Source organism: Borostomias antarcticus, assembly GCF_949987555.1.
Source record: "Borostomias antarcticus genome assembly, chromosome: 5".
NCBI lineage: Eukaryota > Metazoa > Chordata > Actinopteri > Stomiiformes > Stomiidae > Borostomias > Borostomias antarcticus.
In genome coordinates this window covers 6362003-6389502 of record NC_140238.1, presented here as the reverse complement: position 1 = coordinate 6389502, position 27500 = coordinate 6362003, and the positions used below count along the sequence as shown (strand labels likewise).

Genomic DNA, 27500 nt, shown 5'->3' with positions numbered 1-27500 from the left:
CCTTTAATACCCCCTCCCATGAACATTCATTCAACAACAGCACCTTTAATACCCCCTCTCATGAACATTCATTCAACAACAGCACCTTTAATACCCCCTCCCATGAACATTCATTCAACAACAGCACCTTTAATACCCCCTCCCGTGAACATTCATTCAACAACAGCACCTTTAATACCCCCTCCCGTGGACATTCATTCACAGAGCGCTGTGCTGAGATGCCACGTTGCTAGGCAGAGGACACTGATGGGGTGTTGTATTGCATTTTAGATTGCTATTCTAGCACTTTGCCTTCGGCACTAGATTATGCTCTTAGTCACTTGTTTTAGAAAGAAGAGGCACTTATGATTTCTGGCAAGTAGTAGTACATTGGCTTTTCCTACGTTAAATGCGATTTGTTAGTTGCTTTGGATAAAAGTGTCTGCTAAATGACTGTAATGTAAAGTGTTGTGGTGTTAAGTACCTCGGTGTAGAAGCGCACATAGCCTGAGGAGAAGCCCACCACGATGCAGGTCCAGTCTGGACGACCGGTGGAGCTCCTACACACAGCGTACGCACGCACGCACGCACACACACACACACGTGTCAAAAATGCAGGGCCACCCATCACAAGTGCTTTCGTACTGTACTTTCATTGTCGTGCAACCGCGCACTGACACACGCACACTCACGGATCAACACGATGACAGACTCACCTCTTCTGGCTGGCCAGGGGGATGCAGATGACGCTGGACACACACTCCCTGCAGAGAAACACACCGGTGAGTGACGCCGCTATTCATCACGGCGGCGTCTGCCCTTGGCCGCCTGTCACCGAGGCGCCGTCTCACTTGTCCTTCTAATGTTTCTTTCTGAATAATCTCTCACCTCTAGCGCTGTCATTTCATCTTTCAGTCTGCCCTTCCCACTCCTCCGTACCCTTCTCTTCTCTGGTTGTGTATTCACCTCCTCATACCCCCCCCCCCCACCTCCCCCAGGCCCACTTCTCCTCTCACCCCTCCTCTGTGCTCAGGGTGCCGCTCCAGGACGCGGCCAGAGTCATCTCCTCTCTGCCTCCGTCGTCCGTCCGCCATTTTGCTGTGGGGTGGATCGACGACACAGTGCGCTGTCAAAATTGCTCCCTCTTATCGACATGCACGCTGCCATTACTGCGCGCTCACGTGTGTGTGTGTGTGTGTGCAATACGGCCCCGCGACAGACCTGACAGAAAGGCGGCCTTGTGTTCGCGGGCCACCACCAGCAGGTCAGAGCAGGGCGACAGAGACACCACGCAGTCCTGCAGCCAGGGGCCGCTTGACACTGCAGCACCCTCCTCCTCTACCTGGGGAGGGGGGAGTAAAAAGATGAGGAGAAATGACATAAAAGCATGAGGAGAAATGACAAAGACAGCATGCGAGGGAGAGATTGCCAGACCGTGGTGGCGCCTGCATCGCTGGCGGCCTCCTCTTTGGCATTGGGGTTCTCCCAGGACTCCCAGTCTGAGTTGTCCCACGCCAGCTCATTTTCTGAGACGACAGACAGAGAGGGGACGATAGAGAGACATATTGTCATGAATAGACCCCTAAGCTTTAGTGATGAAAAATGCAGTTCTTCATGGAAGCTCTTATCAATGCTGGAATTGACTGGATTGGACCCTCCTTCCATTAGAGAGCTAGAGACCGTGTACAAACAGTATATCTGTGAAGGGAGAGAACATACATAATTGATGGAGAAGGGGGGATAAAACTGGGATGACTGTGTGTGAAATTAAGAGAGAGGCTACAGATGCCAGTGGGAGGTAGAGAAAGTGACAGAACTGGCATTAATATCCAAGGAGATGCCCTGTTGCTATGGTCTTTTATACTGCATCACATGTACAGTACCTGCTGAGCTGTGGTGTGTGTGTGCGCGTGCGAGTGTGTCTGTCCTAGAGCTTTGACATGTCTGAATTTACAGCAAATGTAAAAGCTACCTCTTTACATTCACACTGTGTCACAGTTTGTGTAAACATTGTGTATAAGACACGCTGTAATCTGTTCAAATGCACTCCTGTGGGGATGACTCATACCACAAAGGGCAAATCTCCTCCTCCTCCTGTCCACTCCTCTCTCTCTCCCTCTCTCTCTCAGTCCATCTCTCTAGCTCAGAGCCCCTCTCTCTCCCGCGGATGATGCGGAGCGGCGCTCACCTTCACAACACCTTGCCCCATGTGTAATCCCCAGATATTCAATCAATCAATCAATCAAAGCTTTATTTATATAGCGCATTTCATACCCAGAGGCAACACAATGCGCTTTACAGAGAACAAGGGAGGTGGGCAGACATCCCAACCCTACATATTCCAGAGGGAAGCAAAAAAACAGTAATCACCCTCATGTTTCCCACCCACATATTCACAGTCATGCACACCGACAAGCATCGTCATACTGTACATGGCTTTGAGTAGGAGCAAATAAGATAGCACAAAACAAAAAGGTAACCTCGTCTCATCTGTGCATCGACACCACCGCTGCACTACGATTGCACACAACAGTCAGGTGACGTGCAAATGGGTAGCCTCTGTACAACTATGCACAAGATTACAGTAATACTGTTATAACGTTAGCTAGCAGAGTTGTTGTTTTCTTCTATAAATGTATCACTTCAAATATGCATTAACGTTACAGAAAGCAATCCTCAAAAAGAGAAAGGGCTAGCTAGCTAGCTACCTAACTAGCTGTAGCTACTAACTCCTACCTGCTTCGTTTTTCTCTTCCAAAGAATTGTTTTTCTGATTCTGGAACAAGAACTCTCGGACTGCTCTGAGTTCCTGGACCCGACAAAACTCCAGCAGGCAACAGGACATTTCGATCCCGACCCGACCCAGGCGGATCCAGGGGAATTAGCCAGCTACTAGCCTGCTGTAGCAGCAGCGGTCCAAAGGGGTAAACACAACGCTGCAGTTGTGAAGTCAACTCGCGACCTTATCTTGATCTTATGACAGCAATCCTCGACGTCTCTTGGTGTAGGTGTCCTTTATTAAATTCCACAGACAAGCTTAAACATAATGGACTTAAATGTTAAAGTTGCTGTTGTCACTCTTTGCATCGTTTCCACTCCCTGTAAATGTTTTGGTGATGATGACACATCGCATAAAGAGTGGAGTTGCATTTCCAAAGGCCTGGTGTGACGTGTGTCGCCCCCTGCCGGACAGGATGGCGCAGAGCAAAAACAAAATTGAGCTGTATTCAAGATCAGACGCTTTCGTTAACGCCTCGATACTGTTTGCAAACGCTGTTTCCACTGATGTGCACAGACGTTTTCCAAAAAGCTCTTGAATGCCCCTTGGGGTCGACCATCACTGCGCCAACTACAGAATCAATGCCATTTGTTTTGTCACCACCATCAAACTCGCACTTCACAATTTGCATTGTCCTCTCCGTGTGTGCCACTTTTTGATTCCGCTACAGGCGCTTATCAACTACTACTGTTCTTCTGCTTATCGCTGTTGATACAATGTAACTTCTCACCTCGATAGAACAGTTTATTTGTAACAGTAGCTCGAGGAGCGGAATTTTAAAGGGGGGCAACTCGTCATACTTCCTGAATGTAGGCTACATTTCATAAGCAAATGGAAACATTTACGAATGCGTGCGGCCCCAGCCAACGATGGGTTGCAATGAAAAGAAATGCTGCGTGAGAAGTGTGTCGTAACGGCTCGTAGGTAGCGGCTTTGTTGTTTTGTGAGCTAAAGCTTCCCTGCTCTGCGGAGTTCTGCACCGCCGAGATGCTGGAGACTCCACCTGGATATCCCTTTGAGGAGATACAATATGAAGACATTGAAGTTGAGGAGGTGAGTGTTGCTTTGTTGCTGAAAAGAGCTCACCAGACCGCAAACTGTGAATTTAGGTGTTGTTTTTGTCTTCCTTATAGGAAATGTTACCAACCACACAGCAACTAGCCGAATGTGAATAACCTACACTTGCAAAGAATGTGAAAAAATGCTCTCTGTTGTTAAAAAGTTGAATTCCTCTCCAGGTTGTTGGCAGAGGGACGTTTGGAGTTGTCTTCAAAGCCAAGTGGAAAGGCAAAGATGTGGCCATCAAGACCATAGAGAGTGAAACTGAGAGGAAGGCTTTTCTCGTTGAGGTAGTTTTTATTTGCCTATGTTATGGCCTCTAGTGCTTAGGCTACAGCTCAAAGGAAAAAAAAGTTATCTGATTTATTAGGCTATTTGTTACTTGAGGCATTTCTATTCTTATCCCCAGCTTCGCCAGCTTTCCCGTGTAAACCATCCCAACATAGTGAAGCTCTATGGCTCTTGTGACAATCCGGTGAGTGGGAGAGTAGTCTGGACAGTAGCAGAATGTGAGGCAGACAAGCAGCTGTGTGTTCTGCTCTGATCCATGTGTGTGTATATGAAGAGAAACTGGTAAAGCTGCCTGATTGTTTTTCCAGTGCTAATTACCATGATTCCCCCCAGGTGTGTCTCGTTATGGAATATGCAGAGGGTGGCTCTTTATATAATGGTAAGAGAGGAATAGCTTTTGTTCATATTTGTGCTTCATAGATAGACTAATATAATTGGGATTTCTGTCTGTGTAGTCTGTGTGGCTGGACCACACACACTTCCTAAGGGGACTTGCTGTTGTGCGTGTGTGCGTGTGTGTGTGTGTGTGTGTGTGAGAGAGTGTGTGTGTGTGTGTGTGTGTGTGTGTGTGTGTGAGTGTGCGTGCGTGCGTGCGTGTGTGAGAGAGAGAGAGATGAAGAAAATGTGAAGCTGCTACACAGTACACAGTTGTGAACATGCCTTTTGCGTCTCCATGTCATTGTTCAGCCATGACCAGCGAGGGTCTGTCTGTACCAGTCACTGTTCTCCGTCATGCAACATCGACCCATCTCTCTCTCTCTCTTTCTTTCTACCCACCCCCACCCCTCATCCCCCTGTCCACACACAGTCCTGCATGTGGCCGACCCCCTTCCCGAGTACACAGCCTCCCATGCCATGAGCTGGTGTCTGCAGTGTGCACAAGGGGTCTCCTATCTGCACGCCATGAAACCCAAGGCCCTCATCCACAGAGACCTCAAACCACCCAAGTATGGCCATTGTTTATTCAAGGTGGCATGCAAAGTGGCCGTTTTGTACTGTGGCCACTACTTTCTATAGTGCTGCCAAAGAGGAACATTTTTAACACAATGCTATGTCATTTATGAGCTGTACTCATTCTGAAATCATTGTTAACAATAAAAGCCCAACTCGTAACCAACCTTATGCACACTCGTATAACGTATTCATGTTCATATTTCAGTTTGCTCCTGGTTGCCGGTGGCACAGTGTTGAAGATATGTGACTTTGGAACAGCTTGCGACATCCAGACGCACATGACCAACAACAAAGGAAGTGCAGCTTGGATGGCGCCGGAAGTGTTCGAAGGCAAGTGCTAACTCTTAAAACAGGAAGTGATGAAGTCCAAGAAAAAAAGTGACCGACATTGTAGAGCTAGCGCTGCTTATCTCTGCAGTTCCAAACATTCCACCCCCCCCCACCCCCTCCCTCGCCTCTCACCCCTCACAACACTTGTGTGACTGAGAAGATAAGAGAGGGTCAGGCTTTACTGTCCCACGTGGAAAACGTCAAAAGTCTTGACTTGCATAACTGCGATATAGAAACAGAAAATCGTATTCAAATAAATGTTTACTGTTATTTATTTTATGTGATGTCATAGCCTGTAAGCCCAAACTACTGACTGCTGAGAGCGCCTGATGACAAAGGAGTCTAGTTATTTTATCACCGGTATTATTGTCCCAACTTCATGTCTTCCCTGTATCTATCCTCTCTCCTCGTCTTCCAGGAAGTAACTACAGTGAGAAGTGTGACGTGTTCAGCTGGGGCATCATCCTGTGGGAGGTCATCACTCGCAGGAAGCCCTTCGACGAGATTGGAGGCTCTGCCTTCTGCATCATGTGGGCCGTGCACAGAGGTCAGAGGTCACACAGGTGTTGATGCCTGGTTTGTCTGTTTGAGCGACAGGGATTGATCTCTAGTCACCAAAACCAACCCCCACTCCACCTGCCCATATTCAAATATGCCAATAGAAGGATAAAGCAGAGCGAAAAGCACAGCTTAGGTCGGGAACTTGAAACATGTTTGTGAATGGATTGTATCCTCAGACATCAGAAAATGAATTATCATGCAAATGGACAATATTGTATTGTATTGTTATACTGTCACACAAAGAACTTGCCTTGACTCCCTTCACATCTGAGAATAATGTGAAGCGATTAAGTGGATGCCCAGTGAATAGCTTTCACTAGTTCTGTTGCTTTGCCAGCCATTGAGGCCATTGAGATGCGGCCAGTGACGTGTGACAGTCTCTTGCAGGAACTCGCCCCCCACTAATCAAGGACCTCCCGGAGCCTATCGAGAGCCTGATGACTCGCTGCTGGGACAGAGACCCCGCCCAGAGACCCTCCATGGAGGAAGTCCGGAACACCATGAGCAATCTCATGAAGGTACCCACCTATACAGTCTGAACCCCCAGTGGTACAGTGACACTACCCAGTGCCCTTAAAGGGCCCTCAAGCATTATGTTGATTTGTTTTTTTTTACTAGTAACATTGAGATATATGGTTAGTATTATGGTTCCAGTAACTTTGGTCCCGTCATGTTCCCCTGCAGTACTTCCCTGGTTCTGAGGAGTCTCTCCAGCTGCTCCACCAGTGTTCAGGAAACAGGAGCGGCTGCTCCTCAGCCACCAGCACAGGTGGGCTCTACGACGGCAGACAGCTGAATATGATGTGACAGGACATGTGGCATTTATTCACATGGCAAAGATGCTGTGATGGACATTGCAGTTCTGGTGTTTTTGTCTCTAGAGATCTGGGCAGATTCTTATTCTTATTCCCCTCGCAGGTTCCTACGCAGACCACACTATGAACAGCAATAGAAGCGAAACCAACATGGAGCTTGGAACAAATTCACACGAGAGAGAGGAGACGCTGAAAAGCATTGAGACCAGAATCCCAATGCAGTTCAAACCAAAGGTGACCATGCTATTATAATGCTCTCTGAAATTATGATTTTTTTTTTTTTGTCCAATTTCGGTTAGTTCACTTTTCTGATTGTGACCATTGCTACTGTGGCTACTCAGGGGGGCACCTTGCGACACAGTCTGCCCCTGGGCAGATGGCCGAGCATAGAGAGCCTACCGGGACGTCCGCAGAGTCGTCCTCAGAGCCCCGCCCCCAGCTTTGGACCCGCAACCACTGCCGGCCAATCAGAGCTGGAGCTGAGGATGCCCCTCAGTCCTGCAGGTACAACATGTCCTGAATGGGACCCGCAGCACCTCACTCACGTTGTCTGCACAACCGGTGCTAGGCTTTGCACAAAAATGGATGACCGTTAGGGGGCAGTGTAGTACAGCCCATGTGCTCAGAGATATGAGTGCATGGTTGGTTTTGCAGAATTGAATGACTGCCTTCTCATAAGTTTGAATACGCAAACACAAAAATACAATTTTCTCAGTTTTATTGACACCACCTCTCTCTAATGGTAATAATGCAGCCCTTGAGTACCAAAACTGTGTGTTTGTGTGTGTGTGTGTGCGTGCGTGCGTGAATCCTCAGATGTGAACGGCCTGGACAGCTCCATCCCCATGGCTTACCTGACACTGGACCACCAGCTGCAGGTACACGATAACGACCTGTTGCTCTCTCCTTCAGTCTTGTTCATAACATCCGCGAAACCCTCAGTCTGACTTGCAGAAGACCTGTTTAAACTTCCCATTCGTCGTTCACACTCCACTGAATGGTTCTGATGGTTCTTTTATCCCGTCTTGAACATGAAACTGTGAGTTTGTGTTGTGTTTTAGCCACTGGCCCCATGCCCCAACTCCAAAGAGTCCATGGCGGTGTTTGAGCAGCACTGTAGAATGGCCCAGGAGTACCTCAAGGTGCAGACTGAGATCGACCTGCTTGTTCAGAGGAAGTAAGTCCAACACAGACTCGGACAACACAGAGACTCAGACACACAGCCTGTTTAATAAATAATGGTGTGTAGGCTATTGTACTGTGCAATATTGATTGGAAAATATCATATATATTTTGATTATGATATATTAATATATAGTGTCGCATGTTATCATGCTTTGAATCCATGAGTTAGGATACAGACAAGACAGGTTTTCTTCCCTTTGTTCTTCTGTTGGTGACTATTTTTCAATAATTATTCTTAATAATAAACATAATTGAAGCCTTACAAGCATGGTTTCTGATGGGCAAATTAAAAATTCAAGAGAAGAATACTAGAATGTATTCCCCTCCTGTGTGGTATTCAGGACGGAGCTGATCTCTGAGCTGGACCAGGACGAACGGGAGCAGCAGAACACATCCCGTCTGGTCCAGGAGCACAGCAAGCTCCTGGAGGAGAACAAGAGCCTGTCGGCCTACTTCCACCGCTGCAAGACCCAGCTGGAGCTGGTCCAGAACCAGCAACACAAGAAGAGTTAGGGCCGCTCTCTCCCAGCTCCACACCCAACAGCCCCAGGTCAGACTCCACAACCGCACCACCCCTTCGCTGCAGCGAGTCCAGAACCGCAAGAGGTGACGTTGTGGACCGCTGACCCATTTTTGTGGCGAGGGTGAACCAGTTGTCTACGTTAGTGCTCACCAGCTGTTCTAGATCTACTGCCAAAGAGACAGGTCAGTGCATGGCGCATGTTGACCATCAGTGGATTTTTGAACAGCAGCCATCCAGGCTACTTTGAGAGTCGCTAAGCTGTTCTGACATCTGCTGCCAAAGACAAAGACCGTTTTAAATTCTGTGCTACGTAGACGCCGGACTGATCCTGAGTCAGTTGGGAGCAGACTTCGACACCCTTTTTTAACTGAGTTGCGTTTGAGGGAGCAGTGTTGAGCAATGTTGCACAAGCGTTCATCAAGACATGGTCAGCAGCTCAAGGTGTCAGTTTCATCACTATTTAAGTGGACTAAGGAAGCCTTTACTCCCCTTCTTAATTTGTAGAAACCAGGAAGTATCTAAAAAAGCTCTGCAGGCACGTGTTGACATCGTGAAAGGGGGGATGACTTGCAGTCTTCAAGGTGTTTCCTCTCTCGTTATGGGCACGTTTACCCCAGGGGGTGAATCTACAGAGAAGCTGTTCAACTCGACCATTTTGTTTGTTTGTCTGTCAGTCTGACTTGAGGCAGTAGGACAGTCTGACAGGGGGGATCTTCACTTTGCTGTAAATGACTGGAAAGTCAAACTCCCAACTCTAGCCGCTGTCATTTTTTATATCTTTTATCACTTTTAATGCTATATTTTGTTTTTATTGGATTTTAGTGGCACATGAGTCATTTAGAAATGGAATTTTACGTTTTTTTTATTTTAGTTTTTGCGTGCAGATTATACAGAATTGTTCAGTTATTTTACTAAATTTGTTCTAATAGTAAAAAAAGCAAGCAAAGCAAGTAAATGTCATTTTGAGGAAATTGTTTATTCTAAATAGTGAGTATAATTTGTGGACTGCATAATGAAATTGTGATACTTTTTGTGTCAATTTCACAATGAATGAAAATGTAACCATGTTATCTGACCCCTCTCGTGAGTGAGGACCATCTACTTATGAGGACGTAGTGAACATGGAATGCTTGTGTCCAGTTCATTCTCAATGTATATCTTTACTCTATCACCACCATCCATCACTCTCTTTTTGGGGTTTATGGTTTGCTTCTGATTTGTTCAAATCATCACCAATTCACTCTTTTTGTTAATGTACTGCAGATAGTAACATGTTTGTCTGGTTCCTGCACCCCCACCAATGTATTCTCCAGTGTTTGTTTTTGCTCACAAGTTGCCTTAGGATTTGTTTATTTGTTTCATTGCGGTTGACTTGCAAAATCCCTGAAATGTATGCAGATGTCAAATGCACTTTGGAATGTAGGCTGTTTGAAGTTTTTGATTTAGTGTGATTAATAACTGAACAACCAACTGGTTTTACACCCTTTGTTAAGAGGAAACCATGAATACTGTACTTGCCATTTCATCTATTACAATAATATAATAGTTTAAAGAATCGTGCCTAGTCATGTTTTTGATACATCTTACATGAACTGCGAACAACCTTTCTTTCAGATAAAGTGTAATGCTTAATGATGCTGAATTGAGTAAATCCCAACACAATGAGTTTATTTGTCCATAACTATGCCACAAAGCATTACATGAAACCATTTCCAGATTGTAGTAGTTGTATTTGTATTTGCTTAGTCATGAGAACATTCTTAGCTCGAAACATTTACCGTCTATAGCATTCCAGCAAAATCACTGACTCACCACCGGCTTGTGTGGGCGAGGACAGGTGAGCTCCCATTCCTGTCTTTACATTCTAACAGCTAAATGCATACTCAGGACAGGTGAGCTCTCATTCCTGTCTACATTCTAACAGCTAAATGCATACTCAGGACAAGTGAGCTCCCATTCCTGTCTACATTCTAACAACTAAATGCATGCTCACTGTACATAGTTACTAAAAGTTATCTGTAACATTTCTTTAACAATGAATGTTGAAATGTTACCCCCCTTTAAGTTCATATGCATTTCTACATGTTAATTTATCACTATATGCTGTATCTAGGGATTCTGGGAAACTATTTTGGGATACTTTATGTGGGAATGTTACAGAATGCACCTTTCAGAGACCACATCATGACTTTGTCAGTCTTGTTTTCATCTTTAAGATCGCAAGTCTTCTTAAGGAAGTCAAAGGATTTCTCTTGATGTTGAAGGCCCACTAAGCCCCATTTGGATGTTGACGAGGTCCACATGGTCACATGTGCCTTGATGCCTTGCATGGTGTGTATATTTCCTTACATTGCATTACTTCCGATTCAGGAACTGATATTATATAAAGACAATATTAAAGCATCTGGAATTCAATGATACAGTGATAGTATACAAGCAACTAGTTCACTTCACTGTATTTCCATAGTAATCTTAATTATGTAGAAGCATGATAAACTTGCTACTCACAAGTCTGCATGTGATTCCAACCTTTTTAACCGCTACACAACTCAATAATTAGATTTCCTATATTGTCAGTGTTTTGTGTGTGAAATGTGGGCAGACAGCCTAAAACCTCCCTCAGCCTAAAACCACTTGGACCGAGTTTGAACCTATTTTCCCCCACCATTGCCTACACCCACACAGGATTATGTAGAAGAACAACAACACAGGACATGTCTTGTCACTCGCTGCTGTCGTTTTGAATTTCTTCTGTAAAGCAGAAGTGTAAATTCAAGAACTGACCTCAGGGTTTGCTGTGTAACTAAGCTAATTCCTCCCAGTACGGCTTAGCCCGGTCATGCACTTCCTTCCTTTGTCAAGCGCCTCTTTCCTAGTCGCTGAAATATCTTGTTCATTTGCTAGGTCCATGTTCGTTTTGTCTCATTAAGTAATTGTGTTGTGTTTAAGAGCTGTGTAGTCAGGTGTCACTACAGTTTTATGCATTTTTAGTCTATAAGGTCTGGCCACATGCATTGTCTGTATGGCCCCACTAAACTTCTAGTTCTAGTCACATGGTCAGTACTATAGGTAAAAGCCCTATTAGGATTCTTCTTCTTTTTTCTCTTCAAAGATGCCAAATGGCATCTCTGATAATAAAGGTGCGTTTCATTCAACTGTCACCGTTAAGCCTACACATTAGAACAGCGACTTTCCTACAGAGAGACATTAGTGGCAGCCAGAACGCTGTCTCCACTGAGCCCATCTTGACTGTGAACGAAGCTTTGAGAATCGGTTCTGGTTATTTATATCACTGACACTGAGAATGTGGGCTGATCTGAATACGGCTGTAGGCCTACAAATGGGATCCAAGAACCGCAAGTATGTGGCAACCTGATAAATTTTAATATAGCTTGCCGGCTCCCCAAGGATTCATCTCTACACAGTATTAGAAATCACGCTGTGGGCTGTCAATACTGGTTGAACTCTATATTATTGGCAGCCTAGTTTTGCGTATAAGCCTATTCTTGCCTGTTTTCATATAGAGCAGACTATAAAGTGGGGGCAGCAGTATGCCTGTATACAGTACATAAACTACTAGAACCTCTGACCTAGTTTATTTTTGTCCATTTTGCTGTGAATCATAACTGATCCGATTGAATGTGGAGACGGTCAAACAGATGATTTGTTTTACAGTCAGGAATAAGCCTACTTATCGTCCTATCATCTTGGTTGTTATAGTGTGGGCGGCTGATGAGTTTCCACTACCATGCTAAAGCCCTGCCTAAGGCACTCACCTTTAGCTGCATGTCATAGCCAGGTGCAGAGAAAAATTTGGATATTATTCTTTTTTTTTTATTATTCTTTTTAAATAGTATTACTTATTTCAATAAAGTGCATTGATTTTTTTTTATGATAGAGATTTTCTTTCTGCACCATATGTCATAACATTAATACCTCAGAAGAACTCCAGTAGTCAAATATTGCCATCCAGTCAGCCAGCCAGTAATTCAGTTAGCCAAGCTTGTTCTTGTGGTAGATTTTCAGATCATGTTTCCTTTGTCATGAGGTGAATCGGTGATGTGATATGAACAGTCTAAAGAGCACTCATGACCCTGGGGGCACAGATTATTATTATACACAATAAATTGATTATTAATCTGAGTGATGTTAATCATCTAATGAGCATTATGGTGAGTGAGATTTCAACATCATCCATATTTTCTCTCTATTCAAGTCTCTTAGCTTTATAAATAGGCTATGATCCATCAACAAAAATGTCTATTTTATTTTTTTTACTCATTGACTATGATTCACAGGGTAATTGTATCATCTTGATCGTTGCAGAGTTCATTCCGAGACTGATTTTACGGCGAGGCTGTTGTAAGCGCAATTCACCAAATCCACATGCGTCGAATTTTCAGAGTAAAATATCCAGTCGACGGGGGTTCTACTGAAATTCTGCACAACGCATTGTTGTGAATGAGGGACACGGTGACGTAAACGCTCGAATGTCAACAATGTAGCGCTCCGGAGGAGAGGCGTTTCATACGAGTGTTACAAACAGCAAGAGGAGGAAGCTACGCGCACGCTGTTTTTCATAGTCTAAACGCAAAACCTTCACTAAACAGCAACTGCAAGAATAACTATTATTTTGGACGTTCGAAAACCTAATATTGATGACTATTGAAAAACACGCGGTTTCAGCAGTTTGCAGGGGCTGCTGGTGAAGTCACCATGTGGAATCATTCTTGATTTGTAAAAGGGAGCGACAGAGCGCTGACGTGCAAGAAAACGGGAAAGTTAAGGTGATTATTCTTGCTCTATTAATATCAATCCTGAGGCTTTGATTCAGAAAAATACATTCCCGCATGCAATGATCTTTATGAAATTGTCTGATTTTTCTTGCGTTGCCGCGCATTCAATTAAGTGTCATATTCGCTCTTTGTTTATATTAAATTATGCATGCGTGAATATTCCTAGAACGATGTGTTTGATACTTTGATAATCGGCGTCAGCGCACTGATGGATGTTGATGGTCCCATTGTGCGAGCGGTGACAGGGCGCTTTGTTGTGGTGGGCTTGTTGTCGAGCGGTCAAAGCGCAGTGGCTGGGTGGTCGCTGGTCAGCATGACTCGAGCTTTCATAACGATGAGGGCACTGTCATCTTGCGGAAGGGGGTGCAGAGGGACAAAGGATTCGAGCTCAAAGCTCTTATTCCCGCCCTTATATCTCGAAATCCACTTTGGTTACCATGTTTTCACCCGTATTGATAATACAAAATAACGTTGCATTGCGTTACGTACGAAGTATCCTTAAAATCGGATATGTGCTGTTTTTCTTTTGCGAGACCCGATGTCGTGATACATTCCGCTGATGCAAATACTATGACTACGAGAATTTCCATTGAGAACCATCACGGGCTGTCACTGTTCTCCACGTGTGAGTCACAGACACATCTGTCCAAAATCCCAACCAAAAAAAAATCCGAAATAGATTCATGTAATAGATTCGTTAAGATTCGTATGATTCTATGTACAGTTGCTTGGATTTTTTGCTATTCTAATCTACAACAACATTTATTGATTTTTTGCATTGATCTTTGCCTTAAATTGAATAACTTATTTATTCAAGTGCATTCATACATCTCAATTACTGTCTTCTCTCTTAGTGGAATAGGTTTCGTCAAAATGTCAATTTCCACCTGAATTGCAGTGAACACAACGTTTTTCACTGCCCTTTGTCTTTTCTTAATCCATCTTTAAACATGTCTCTTTATAATTCCTTGTCTTAACAAGATGAGAAAATGGCAAAGGTTGGGGGCGGCAGTTATTCAAGCAGGGACATTTTTAGCACCCATAAGGAAGGAGACTTACATCATTGTTTTGAAATGAAAGGGGGAAGGGGTAGGTGGGACTTGATGACCCTGAGTTGTTGACTGTGTCAGATGAGCACAGTGAACCATGAGAGGACAGCCTGCTACCACCAGGGCTCTTTCACCACAGACAGACAGACAGACAGACAGACAAGACAGACAGACAGACAGACAGAACGTGGAAAATGAGAGATGACTGAGGACCATGAAATATTTACCAGGGCTTCTACCGCAAACTACTGTATAACTACTATGAATTTAGGAAGATGAGTCTGAACCTGACTAAAGTATCCCCACAATTGGATATGTTGATATTTCAAAGTTCGTATGGCTTGTAGGCTAACGGATCAGTGTGATATTTATATAAGCAGTAGTGGATATGCATCAGTCATATTATGTGATTGTTCTGTCTCGAGTGTGTGGGTGTTGGTGGGTGTGTCGTGTGTGAAGAAGATGGAAGGTAGGCTGGCGGTTTGCGTCCTGTGAGAGGCATACAGGTGGTTTGTAAGGAGGAGAGTCTGAGGGTGCGAAACACACTTCCTGTGCTCGTTTTTGTGGAGGCGTGTAGTCAGTCGCTAAAATAACAGGATTCTATTGTGTCAGTGTCTAAGCAACGCGTCGTAGGCTGTTTGTAACACATTAACACCACATTTATGGACTCACTGCACCATTGTGCTTTGAAAGAACTTAAATAAAGTGTATTGCATTGTTCGAGTATAGAAGTTCAGGCTATTGTGTGTTGTGTGTGTGTTGCTGCCAAGTCACGGTAAGGGGATGGTAAATATGGTCTGGGACTCGCTGTAGCGTTATCTATTTTCATCTTAGCACCGTCATGTGAGGACACACTGCTGGAGGGTGTTTTGAAATACTCAGTATGTATGTATGTGTGTGTGCATGTTTGTGTAGCTTGTCATGCATGCGTGGCCTTGCTTTCCACTTGACTGTATGTGTGCGTGTGTGTGTGTGTCAGAGAGAGATTATTTTCAGAGTGGCATTTCAAGGTACCTTGTCAGGGTACCCGTCACTTTATGATCTGCCACCACACACACACACACACACACACACACACACACACACACACACACACACACACACACACACACACACACACACACACACACACACACACACAGTGCACAGGCACAGGCAGGTCATACAAGCTGTAGGTTGAAAGCCTTAGTACTAGAACACTGCCCATAATAAGCCCATGTCTGTGCCTGCTGTATGTAACCCACCTCACAGTTGTATAATAGAGAACTGCACAGTTCTGAAAACTGATAAGTAAAACATTGGCTAAATTTAAATGCCTGTACAGCAATAGAATGTCATCCAAGTACATTCACATCTTCATTGAGGTTCATTCAAGACGAAGCCACAAATCCCTGGTGCCGTCCCTGAGATAAAAACACCATCCCGTTGGGAGTGCCCTAAAGTCAAACACCCCTCTAAAATACTCTGTTTTGGAGTTCAGCACATATACACTTGGCTGGGAACGGGACAAACCAAAAGGGGAGCGAAGGGGGGCGATGGGACAGGGAATTTTCACTGGTATCAGACTTGGTTCGTTATGGGGTCGCTCAGTCAGTGTGAAGATCATAAAGCAGATACTGTACGCACCGCATGAAGTAGGCTACCTCTTTCATGGGATATAGAATGACGTGCTTGCGCACACAGACTGAGAGATAGAATCTAGACACAGGCTAGATTTCCTGGGAACCAATGGAGTGAATCCCACCCGAGAAAGAAAGAAACATTTGAGTTTGACTACAGAATCTCACTTTAAGTCCCATGAGGCTTTGATTCGAGCGTGGTGTTCCTCTGGGAGGCTGTTGTGAACTCAGTCCCCATGTATGCAACATAAGATCCATTCATAATTTACAGAATTTGAGAATGTGATGTCCGGTGTGGTTGGTGTGTGTGTGTGTGTGTGTGTGTGTGTGTGTGTGTGTGTATGTATCAGGATTCCCCCAGTCACTAGGTTTGCTGAGGTGCAGAGACTGGCAGCCGTGGCGACGCCTTGCCCCCCCCCCCCTCCCCCCCATTATCACGTCCCATCAGCCTCTCCAAGGTGACAAGGACAGGAGGTCCCAGGAGACACAGGAGTGCTCCAGGGCAACCGGAGGAGAGAGAGACAGATGAATATCTCTCTCTCTCTCTCTCTCTTTCCACTCTTTTTCTCCCTCTCTCCCTCTCTCTCCTTATCATTATCTCTCCTTTCTAGGTTTCCTCGATGAGTATTCTATCTCATCTCGTTTTTAACCCGTCTCCTTTATATTCTCTTTTGTCCGGTTCTGATTCTTTTCCTCCCTCTTTTCTTTTCTTCTTCCCCCAGCCTTTCTTTGTCTTACCCTCCCTACAGACTGCCGCCGGTCTGTCCCAGAGTGTTTTATGTACAGTAGGTGTGTGTAAGGATGGATTCAATTGTGTCTGTCGTCGTCACCCAATATTTCCTATGTAATTTTACGTCATAACGCCAGGAAGCCAAAATATACTCTATTTTCACTGAGGAGGCGAGAAAATGAACGGACAGATATAAATTGTTGAGAGTAAACCCTTGGCCTTTGGTGCCGAAGCGCATTCAATATTTCATGAAACCATCTGTTAGCACCTTAGCACTGGGGGGCATCTGTGAATGTGAATGTGCTCATGTCAAAAAAGCCACCCTCTCTCTCTCGATGCAAAGTTGCCAGTTCTCTGTGCAGATTTTTTCCATTATTTTCCACTTGACTGTAGGGATGAGACGGTATGGATTTTTGCATTACGGTACGGTATCTAGTTACTGTACATGGTACGCTTTACGGTATTTCACGGTATACGGCATTTCACCTCCCCAACACACATAAAAAACAAGTATTTTACTTTGAAGGAACTACAGTGCAACACATGATGGAAAATACACACTATTGTAATTAAGCTCAGTTTATTAATAGCAAGCTTATATTAAATTACAAAATTAACTGTTGCAAGCAATGTGAAATGTGAAGTTTCAGCAGCGCATTATTGTGTAATACCGTAAACGTAATACCATATACACAGGGAATGTCACGGTTCTAATACCGTGGACATTTTATACCGCGGTTCACGGTTTTACGGTATACCGTCTCATCCCTACTTGACTGTGACACCATCCTTTGATGAGTCTTGTTCACGGGATGTCAGTATTTTTTTCCACAGGTGATACAAAGTTTGCATTTCCTGCTACATCTTCCCAAATTGCCAAATGTATGCGATTCATCTTGTGATAATTGCAGGCAAGGATCATGCTAACCTTTAAGGGGTTGCTAGCAATGGTTGAATGTTTCAATCAAGCTTTATTGACATGAAAGTTTGCTAAATTGTAATTGTGAAAACGCCAGAATGTATATAAGTGTTGGAATGCTTCTAACATATAGCCTATTTCATGCATATGTGTTGTATGATGCAAATTCCCGTGGCTCTATATGAAAAGATCAATTGCAAAATTTTGTTGGTTATTTGACTGTTTAAAAAATCATACCATTTTGTGGAAAATTTTAAGGTATAACAAATCTCAAAATCTGATGAGAGAATTAGTTTACCCATAGATCAAGGTAAAAATAAAAGCAAATGTGTAAATTTGTTGTTTATCTTGTTTTGCAATGATACTTCATTTACTGTATAGTGTAGTATTTGATTGACAGGCTTCAACCATTACTGCAATACCACTTTCAATAGTCAGAACCCCTCCCCCAACCCCTTTACACAACAAATTATAATCCACCTGCTTTGAATGAAATCCACAGCATTCTGCCACAGGACTGGAGGGGTATTGGCACATGCCTATGGACTCTATGGTGGATAGTGGAATAACCTTGTCACATATCTGGCAACCCCCATCTGGCATGGCAGAGTGTGATTGGTGTAGACGGTGGGGGGGCAGATGGTGAGAAGATCATACCGGGGGTCTTTGTTGTTTTTTGGGGGGGGAGGGGTAATCCTGGCATTCCATGGGGGGGCTCGCTAAGCTAAAGCTAGCTAAAGCTGTTGTTTGTGCACATTCTCCTGCTTGTACTGTAGAAGATAGGATTTTTGACTTGAGAGCAAGGCTAAGTTAACATGTGACTTGGTCTCCAGCTCGTTGGCAGTCATTCATTACAGTATGGAAAAAAAGACAATTTAGAATGTCTCATAATTGTATGCATATAAATTTCACAAATCATTAACAGACGGGTAAGAATTAAGACTACTGTAGTCTGAAGTGATACCAACACCTAACTTGTGTTATCAGGGCCTGCAGAAACTCTGTAATAATCACTGACCCCAGTACCCCTGAATGATATAATGTCAAAGGCAAATACCCAAGGGTGAAAGCAGCGGATATGTCAATAAGGAAACATAAACATGTCAACAAGGAAACAGGAAAAGTGTTTCATCATGCCGTGTCTGCATGCATATATTTGATTTGATTTGATTTATTTGGCACATTATAAAATAAAACACAACAACAATAACAATGATACCCATTATACATTACAAATAACACTTAAATTATAAAAGACATGCCAGAAAACCCCCCCAAAAAACCTCAAGGGGTTGACGAGTGGGGCTCCCCAATATAGCAGTCAGACTTTAACTAAAAAGCAAACAAACAAAACAGAAAAACAAAAACAAGACAAAGGAAACAAGAAGCAAAACAGCAACAAAAAAAACAAAGATAATGATGGGTTATTGATACAGCAGTACATTTTTGACAGATTTTTTAAATGATATAGGAGAAAGTTTAACCAAGTAGGGAGGGAATTAATTCCATATCCTGGAACCTCTGGATATATGAGCGAGAGACTGAAATAATTTACGGCTCGTTGGTGCGTTATGTGCTTCCATCACCAGGGTATGAATCCACAGTGTCCATTCATATTAAAGTGTACATGCTCACCCCAAACACTGAATGGTATTTATTTTGGAAGCCTACAGTAAACGTCAGTGTGGAGTTTTCAGACAGGAAGGAAGACAGGCAGGGTCTAGGAGAATGAGCCGGATTCTTGGAATGCACTTAGCTCTGGCTGCACGTTATAGGCTGTCACTCATTAAACTAGTTGAACCCAGTGAACCCCCAGGGGTGATGGAGGTTCATCTCGGCTGTGTCCTAATAACCTAAAGTGGCTTCATTCACTTCTCAGCCAAGTCTGGTGTCTGCACTGATTTGATGTCTTGTGATAGTGGAAAGCAGAACGGCTTCAGCATGGCCTAGGATACTCTTTAACCTGGCTAGTTAGTTCAAGTCAGTGTTTAGACGAAGGAGAAGATACAATGAAAGGGAGCTACTTTGGATGATTGAGATGCAGCCTGTGTTGGCAACACTGTGTGTGTGTGTGTGTGTGTATGTGTGTGTGTGTGACGTGGAGTCATGTGCTCTGGAGAGATGAGAGAGTCATTGAGAGCGAAAAGGACTCCAATCAAGTGAACCAAAACAAACAGTCTGTGGCCGCGGTTCGGTCTGTCCTGTTTGATCACGTAGCCGTTCCACCACTTCATCTTAATGTGGAACAAAAGAAAAATAAATACTGGGGTTTCCTACTCCGCTTCTGACTCATGGTCCTGCATGGTTCTGAATTAAATGCTATTGCCATTTACTAAGTATTCTTATTCAGTAATTCTTTTTCAACGATAGTATCAAAATGGCTTGATTAGGTGTTAGATGTCATCGCGTCTAAAGTTAATGTGATGTCACTACTTAAGTGAATAATGAAGTAAAAATAAATAAATAAATAATAATAATAATAACAATAATAATAATACAAAATGGATTTCTGTGAGGTAGTCGTTTTTGAAAGTTTTTGAAAGGCTTTTGTCAGCTTTGTCACGGCCCCAGTAAGTCATGGTGCAGGGGCTCTCTTACCTGCTCTGTGACGAGGCAGAGGTGGATTGATGAATGACACGCACACACACTTCCTCAGTCTCTCTGTCCCTTCTCTCTGTCACACACACTCTCTCTCTCTCCCCCCCCCTCCCTTCCTTCCTCCCTCCTTCCCAGGTCCATAACCATGTTTGCCCTGGCTGATGTAACTGTAATCAGCTCCCTTTAGAGCAGAATATGCCCTGTTGCGTGGTGGAGGCTACACCTGTCTTGACAGATTATTATGGTTTCCACATCCATTTCCATTTATGTGGCTGAAGGAAGACTAGGATACGGGTCTTTGATGTGGGAGGATTAGTGTTTATGTGCTGTAAAGTCCCTTGTAGAGATTATATAGCTCTGGGGGTGGTAAACAAGCCCTTTGCCATGCTCCTAGTGATACAGCAAGCAGTAAACCACTAATATGAAAGAGGATTCGCTGAAAATTCCATTTTACCACCCTCCTACAATGTGGCATGGGGAATGTATTGGAAGTTTGCCCATTTTCTTGAAAGTATTCTAGTTTTTGAAATGGATGTTAGGGAATGCTCCCTGATGACAACATGTGATATGTATTATGTGATGGATTGTCATGCCGCTCCGGAATTTCAGTTTTTCAGGAAACATCAGTTCATAACTCATTTGAATAAAATGTGCGGGTACAGCAGTAGAGATTTGATTGCTCCATAATTAATACAGCTATTATTCCATATCCCTCTATGGGGACAAAAGTCTGAAATATTTTGGGCAGCTGTGAATAGATGAGTGCTAATGACGCTGAATAATGATTGCTGTATCATGTTAATTGCGATGTGTGAGACACATATCTGCTCTGCGCCCTCAGTTGACACTAGGCTGTTAGCCAGTCTTTAGGGCGCTTGTTAATTTGACTCATCATGTTCAATTAGCAGCGATGAGCCACTCAGATGGGCTACTGTACCTCTCTGGGCTGGGAAATGTGACTGGGATAGGAACAGTGATTTGTAACATTTTCATGCATAGTATATGAGATATAGGCTGAAAATGGACAGAGCTCAGCTCAGTTCATTCAAGGCTTGGGGGATGGCGGTTTCCATGCATAAGCTCTGGTTTTAATTTCCTTCGGGATAAATAAAGTGAATCAAATCAAATCAAATTTTCCAAGGTTGGATGAAATAGTAGGATGGTTTAGGGTAGAGTAGATATGCACTGGGCTACTATCTGTCATTCCAGGTAGACACTTTACTAGTGTCTCGTATCTTCTAAGACGTGTGGAAATTTGATTTGGTTGAATTGAAGGATGAGAATTTCAATGACACTTTATTTTTTATAACTGTGTCTCCATTAGGCTGTTTGGGCGGTTTCCCACATGGTGACATTGTTGTTGGAAGGGATGCTCTAGAAACATTCTCAGATAGCGTGACTCCACAGATGTGAGACGAGTCGGCCAATGGAATTCGGGCGACACCTAAATTTCCCTGAAACTCTAGAGTGAGTGCATGATAGAGGGAGAGGCGATGTGCCCCGGGGCCGAAGATGATGTCAGCCGCAGAGCTGAAAGAGGAGGAGAGTGAGATGACGTTGCTAGGAAATGGACATAGCCAAGAGTAGGTCCCCAAGGACATAAACTCCCCTACAACCGTCGGTACAGGTGTAATGAATCCTGTACTCACAAACACGCACTTCCACATACGCACCCAAAAATAGGGACTAGGTCATCCATAGCTCCTGTGCGTGTTTTTTTTCTTCCATTAAGATCAGTTGTCATCCGTGCTTGTCTTTGAGAAGGGTGGATGAGATGGAGGAGAGGAACAAGATGCCATCGACTGTCCTCCTAGGAACACAAAGTACCATGGGAACCTGTAATCAGGTCACAGTGACTCAGTCCTGTATGTGGGGTAGACTGAATCATGGGAGTTTATGGGACCCATTCAGTAGTTTTTCCAGTTCAGTCATTTTTTATTAGTTGAATCTGAGTATTTATGCCATCGGAGTGGCCTACATACTTTCTTATGTGTCCAGCACCTGCAAGATTAAGTTTACATTTTTCCTTATATTTTCCCCCATAATAAAAAAAAAATCAAAAAAATCATTTTGGAAGTATGTCGATTTTGTGTTTCTATTTTTCTGTTTTTTTTTCTTCTTCCGAAATTCAATTTGTTCAACAGCCACAGTTTCAAACTAAACACATATCAAATGACTTTACTGTATGGTAAATATGTCACTTTTCCTATATGGAAACTGGAGGCGTGGAACGACCCACGCCTGTTCTTTCATTTGCAGACCTAAGCTAAGCTAGGCCTCCACCAGCAGGAGAATGAAATCTCCCACATGAAAGAATCTCGTCATCATCAACTTTCCAGTCTCTGAGTCACCTGGCAACAAGGTTTCATACGCTCTTAAGTTACCCCCCATCTACTGATATCTGTTTTACACTTAAAAGGCCAAACTGTATCAATATCAGAATTTATATTTTGAGCTAAAAGCTAATAGAATCACTACCCTTGTCATATTTATTTTTAATTTGAATGATGGAAGGTATTCATGAATGACTGAGGCGTATTGTTTGGTTTTTGACCTTGCTTAAGAGGAAGTTGAAAGATTTGTTGGTTCATATTTGTTTGGTGCTCAGTGGTGCCAAATATAGTGTACTGTAGTTCCCTTTTTACTGACATTCAGATACTGTTCTATAACTGACTCTTTAAATGGAAGAAGCAAATGTGGAACAGAATCTTCTGTTTTTGTTTCACAGTCTCTCTCAATGACAGGTGCAGATTCTTAAATATAAATTCCTCAATACAATCCACTCACTAATTCATCGAATGGCCCTCAGAGCTATAGATACTTCCTACCACACTTTCAAACTTTCATTCATTACAATTCATATTTCAATGTGGTTCACCCTTGTTTTGAAGTGACAGTAGTGTTGTATGTCACAGCTGAAACCCCGCTTCCTCCTTCAAACTATTTCCAGTGAATGTGAAACGGATGCGGAGCCCATGGTTCCTATGGAGACGTGATGAATTGTGAATACACCGTCAGATGCCACTTTTTCTCCTGACTCACTTTCTCTTTCTGGTCCTCTCTCATTGTCAGACTGTCTCTCTCACTTAGAGTGAACACACACACACACACACACACAGTATTCTCAGGGGGTTGCCTAGTAAAACTCCGGGGGTTGAAACATGATCACCCATGATTTGCCCGCTCGTTCGCCAGGCTGGACCACACACACTTCCTAAGGGGACATGCTGCAATGTGTGTGTGTGCGTGTGCGTGTGTGTGTGTGTGTGCTAGCATCCCCAATACACCTGATGTTGTATTTGTTGATCAGTCACAAAGAGGTCCTGATTGTAGTAGTAGGCTTCAAATGTGTGTGTGTGTCTGTGTGTGTGACTGTGCATGCGCGTGTGTGTGTACGTATGTGTGTACCTATTTAGAGGGGGGGGGGGGTAATCTCTCCCCCTCTCTCTCTCTCTCTCTCTCTCTCCTAATCTGGTCAGTGTATGTGGGTGAGGGTCTATCCAGTCTTTTCTGGTAAGAGGCGGTGTGTGTGTGTGACAGTTGTGCAGGGTGTCAGATAGCAGGGGTCAACCAGACCATATGGGGACAGAGTTGCAAGGCTCACACACCCTAACACTGAGCCTGCACGGTCATCCTTAACCTTTGATTTCGATTTGATTGTTCAATGCACACACTTATTGTGAAGTTTTATACACTCTTATTCTGACAATCAATATAGATTCTTATTGGGACATTAAATATATATCACTCTTATTGTGAAGTTTAGTATACACTCGTATTAAGCTACAGATTTATGTGACAAAGTTTGGGGCACTACATAATTGATGTTGAATTACAAATCACTCACCTTAACTCCTAAAGGCACCTCTCTCTACAGAGAATTGAAATTATTTTTATGAGGGGACCTCTTAAGTTAAAAAACAACAACAACAACAAGAACAACACTTGAATTTAATGGAAAGTCGAAGCAAATCAGAGTCAAGAGGCCTGCAGAGAGAGAGAGAGAGAGAGATCGAGAGAGAGAGAGAGAGAGAGACTGTCCTTATTAATGTAGCTGGCTTTTGTGAAGCATCAGCCGCATTCACACATTCAGCCTGTCGACATCATATGACCATGAATGAATGTGAGATGCGTTCCATGCGCGTGCACACACACACACACACACACACACACATACACACACACACACACACACACACACACACACACACACACACACACACACACACACACACACACACACACACACACACACCGGCAGGGTTATTCCTGGCCAGCTTTGTGAAGTGTTGCTTTCTATCACATGGCAGCCTGTCTATGGTTACCATTTTAGCACCCTGCTATGTGCGTCTGTGTTTTGTGTAGTGTACGGTGTGCAGTGTGAGATGTGTGTGTGTGTGTGTGTGTTGGGGGGGGGGGTGACTGGTGACTCACCCTGGACTCAGACCAACACTGTGGGAAGTCATGATTCACTGGGCTCCGTTTAGCAGAGTTTACTTCTTAAAATACTTCAGCCTGCTGCTTGTCCCGCCAAGAACTGCCAACCCGCACTGGACCTGTTTCTATGGAAAACCCACATTATTTTAACTGTCTATTTTCAATTATCACACTAATTTAAACAGGAACAAGTTTTTTTTTCTGTCAGAATGAGGCCCAATTCTCAGCAAGGGGTCCATTGGGGGAACCCAGAGGCCAAGAAGGTTTGCTTGATCTCAACTTGAATGCGTCCATTTTTCCTAGAACAGGCTAGCTGGGGACTTTTTAATTAATTATTTTTTTATTTTATTTAAATGCACTTCAGATTTTTCCCAATTTGGTGGGCATTTACACCCGACATACTGTCCAACTGCCCCGTTCTTACTGTTGGAAGATTCGCCGCCCGATCCCGCTGGTCAGCGATACGAACGAGGCCGTGAGCAAAATTCCGACACCAAACTTGGTGCCGAGCTAGACTAACCAACCTCAGAGAGCTGCTGCTAGGGTGCTGCTCGGCCACACTCAGATCTGATGAGACCAGAGGCCAAACCCCAGCTCCTGTTTGGCAACTGCATCTACGCACAAGGACAACGCATTAGACCGCTACACCACCGTGGACCCCCGTGGGACTTATCTATTTGCTGCTGTTTTGAAAAAAAGAGATGGTTGATCTCAATGGGACTAACCTGGTAAAATAAAGGTTAAATTAATTATGTAATGAACCCCTTGATGTGGACTGAACAGATTATATCTGCTTCACTGTGAAAGTGTCTGAGGTAGGCCCTGACAGTTTCTGCTTTAAAGTGCATTTTACTATATATTTTCCAGCTGTTTTAGGTGCTATTGATCTGTGTCCTTTTCAGAGGAGGATACAGAGTGGTGATATAATTTAACCCTGGGATCAATCAATAAAATACCACCCATCTATCTATCTATCTATCTATCTATCTATCTATCTATCTATCTATCTATCTATCTATCTATCTATCTATCTATCTATCTATCTATCTATCTATCTATCTATCTATCTATCTATCTATCTATCTATCTATCTATCTATCTATCTATCTATCTATCTATCTGTCTGTCTGTCTGTCTGTCTGTCTGTCTGTCTGTCTGTCTGTCTGTCTGTCTGTCTGTCTGTCTATTTATCCATCCATCTATCTACTGTATCTTGAGGGGATTGCATGCACGCCTACATGGGGACACAGTCCACAAGGTGAAAGTATTGATAGTCAATAGGAAAGGCCAGTAACCTGTGTTACTCTGTGTCAGCATCTTGTGTGTAATTTATCCACTACCAATGCCACTACTACCACTCTCTCTCTCTCTCTCTCTCTCTCTCTCTCTCACACACACACACACACACACACACACACACACACACACACACACTTAGTCCCCCCCCCCTCTCGCTCTCTCTCTCTCTCTCACACACACACACACACACACACACACACACACACACACACACACACACACACACACACACACACACACACACACACACAAAACACATTTGATCCTCTCTCTCTCTCTTTCTCTCTCTCTGACACACACACACACACTTGGTCCTTTCTCTCTCTCTCTGTATCACACACACATGCGCACACACACACACACACTCTTCCTCTCTCTCTCTCTCTCTCTCTCTCTCTTCATACCTAAATCATCATTTAGGTCATCATACCTAAATCATAAACTGAACAACCCCCCTAGTATTATCCATTAACACGGACACTGTAAACCAGCAAACCCTGAGTCCATCTGAAATTCATCAGCCCTGCGTTATTGAGCAGCGTGGTCAAGCGCAGGTCGACTCGCCCTTCAGACACACTTCCCTCCTTGCCCCCGCGCTATTATTCCGTCTGGCGGCTATAGGGGACGGGAGAAGCTCGTTTGCACTAAATCCAATTTCACCTGACAATGCCAAGATGAGTTAGGGCAGTAAAGGAGATCGTCGGTTGCGCAAACGCGGTTAGGGATGAGCTCAGAGAGAGAGAGAGAGAGGGAGAGACCATATATCTCAGCTCCATTGACCCTGGTGGAAGTGAGACCTTGTAGCCGGGTTTCTAGAACAAAGGCGTATTGTTAAAGGGAGCCCAATGATGTCACCCGTGTGTTTCCGGCCCTAGGACTTCTCGAGGGAGGTCCCTGGTAATGGACCCTGTCGGGGACCGCTCCTCTCTGGGCTGGGTGGCTGTGTGGCTGCCTGGCTTGTGAGCTCTGTTGGTCGGGTATCAGGGAAACTGTAGTTGTGAAATGTGTTTTCCTCAAGGGACTGTTCCTGATATATCGTGGCCATTGCTTTGTTGTGCGCTGCCATGTGCGCACACTCCACCTCATACCACACACACACACACACACGCACGCACGCACGCACGCACGCACACACACACACACACACACACACACACTATTTCTCTCGCTTTCTCCCTTGTATAGACCCCCCACACCACATACACACACACACATACAAAGTCCCCCTCACACCACACACACATACACACACACATCACAAGTTGAAAATAAGACATAATCAGGGCAAGGGGAAAAGGCAGGGGGGAGGTAAGTAGGGCAGAGCAGTTGTCTGTAGTGCGCACACGCACACACGCACACACACACACACACACACACACACACACACACACACACCACTACCGCCATCCCTCGGCCCTTGAATGGGGAGTCCTGATAAATTATTACTGTTTGATAATTAATAACATTTCTCTGTCAGCCCAGAGGAAGACTCGGGCCCTGGATCTTGTTGCTTTCTATGATGAATAATTCACGCGCGGGATGCTGCTAACCCTGCTGCTTCAGTCTAATAGGAGCTA

At 44.0% G+C, this 27500-nt stretch overlaps 2 protein-coding genes across 6 annotated transcripts in view; one reads left to right on the top strand and one right to left on the bottom strand.

Annotated features, from left to right (window-relative positions):
* rab3gap2 (RAB3 GTPase activating protein subunit 2 (non-catalytic)) overlaps nucleotides 1-3067 on the bottom strand; it is a gene marked incomplete at its 3' end in the record, with an annotated part of 15980 nt that extends 12913 nt beyond the window's left edge. For all 4 annotated transcript variants that reach the window (XM_084438722.1, XM_084438724.1, XM_084438723.1 and 1 more), the window contains exons 1-6: nucleotides 2716-3067; nucleotides 1414-1505; nucleotides 1201-1321; nucleotides 996-1077; nucleotides 696-743; nucleotides 464-539 (exon numbers count right to left, since the gene is read on the bottom strand). In XM_084438722.1, coding sequence (XP_084294848.1) covers nucleotides 464-539; nucleotides 696-743; nucleotides 996-1077; nucleotides 1201-1321; nucleotides 1414-1505; nucleotides 2716-2824 — 528 coding nt within the window. In that variant the 5' untranslated portion in view covers nucleotides 2825-3067. The remainder of the gene's footprint in view (nucleotides 1-463; nucleotides 540-695; nucleotides 744-995; nucleotides 1078-1200; nucleotides 1322-1413; nucleotides 1506-2715) is intronic.
* Nucleotides 3068-3539: 472 nt separating this feature from the next.
* LOC311308819 (mitogen-activated protein kinase kinase kinase 7-like) lies at nucleotides 3540-9989 on the top strand. Of its 2 annotated transcripts, none has more exons than XM_084437881.1 (14): nucleotides 3540-3811; nucleotides 3997-4107; nucleotides 4227-4292; nucleotides 4442-4487; nucleotides 4917-5055; nucleotides 5268-5392; nucleotides 5811-5939; nucleotides 6341-6471; nucleotides 6638-6722; nucleotides 6872-7002; nucleotides 7110-7272; nucleotides 7585-7646; nucleotides 7830-7945; nucleotides 8295-9989. In XM_084437881.1, exons 1-14 carry the CDS (start codon nucleotides 3746-3748, stop codon nucleotides 8464-8466), a joined length of 1542 nt encoding a protein of 513 aa, XP_084294007.1. In that variant the 5' UTR covers nucleotides 3540-3745; the 3' UTR covers nucleotides 8467-9989. The 2 variants fall into 2 exon arrangements, with proteins under 2 accessions (XP_084294007.1, XP_084294006.1); XM_084437880.1 differs by having other exon boundaries at nucleotides 5268-5396; nucleotides 5815-5939.
* Nucleotides 9990-27500: the final 17511 nt, after the last annotated feature.

Excerpts from the sequence above, each read along its gene's own strand:
- LOC311308819 (XM_084437881.1), top strand. The coding sequence starts at position 3,746 with ATGCTGGAGACTCCACCTGGATATCCCTTTGAGGAGATACAATATGAA. Across the intron at positions 4,293-4,441 it reads ATGGCTCTTGTGACAATCCG|GTGTGTCTCGTTATGGAATA; the intron begins GTGAGTGGGAGA and ends GATTCCCCCCAG. Across the intron at positions 7,003-7,109 it reads CAATGCAGTTCAAACCAAAG|GGGGGCACCTTGCGACACAG; the intron begins GTGACCATGCTA and ends GTGGCTACTCAG.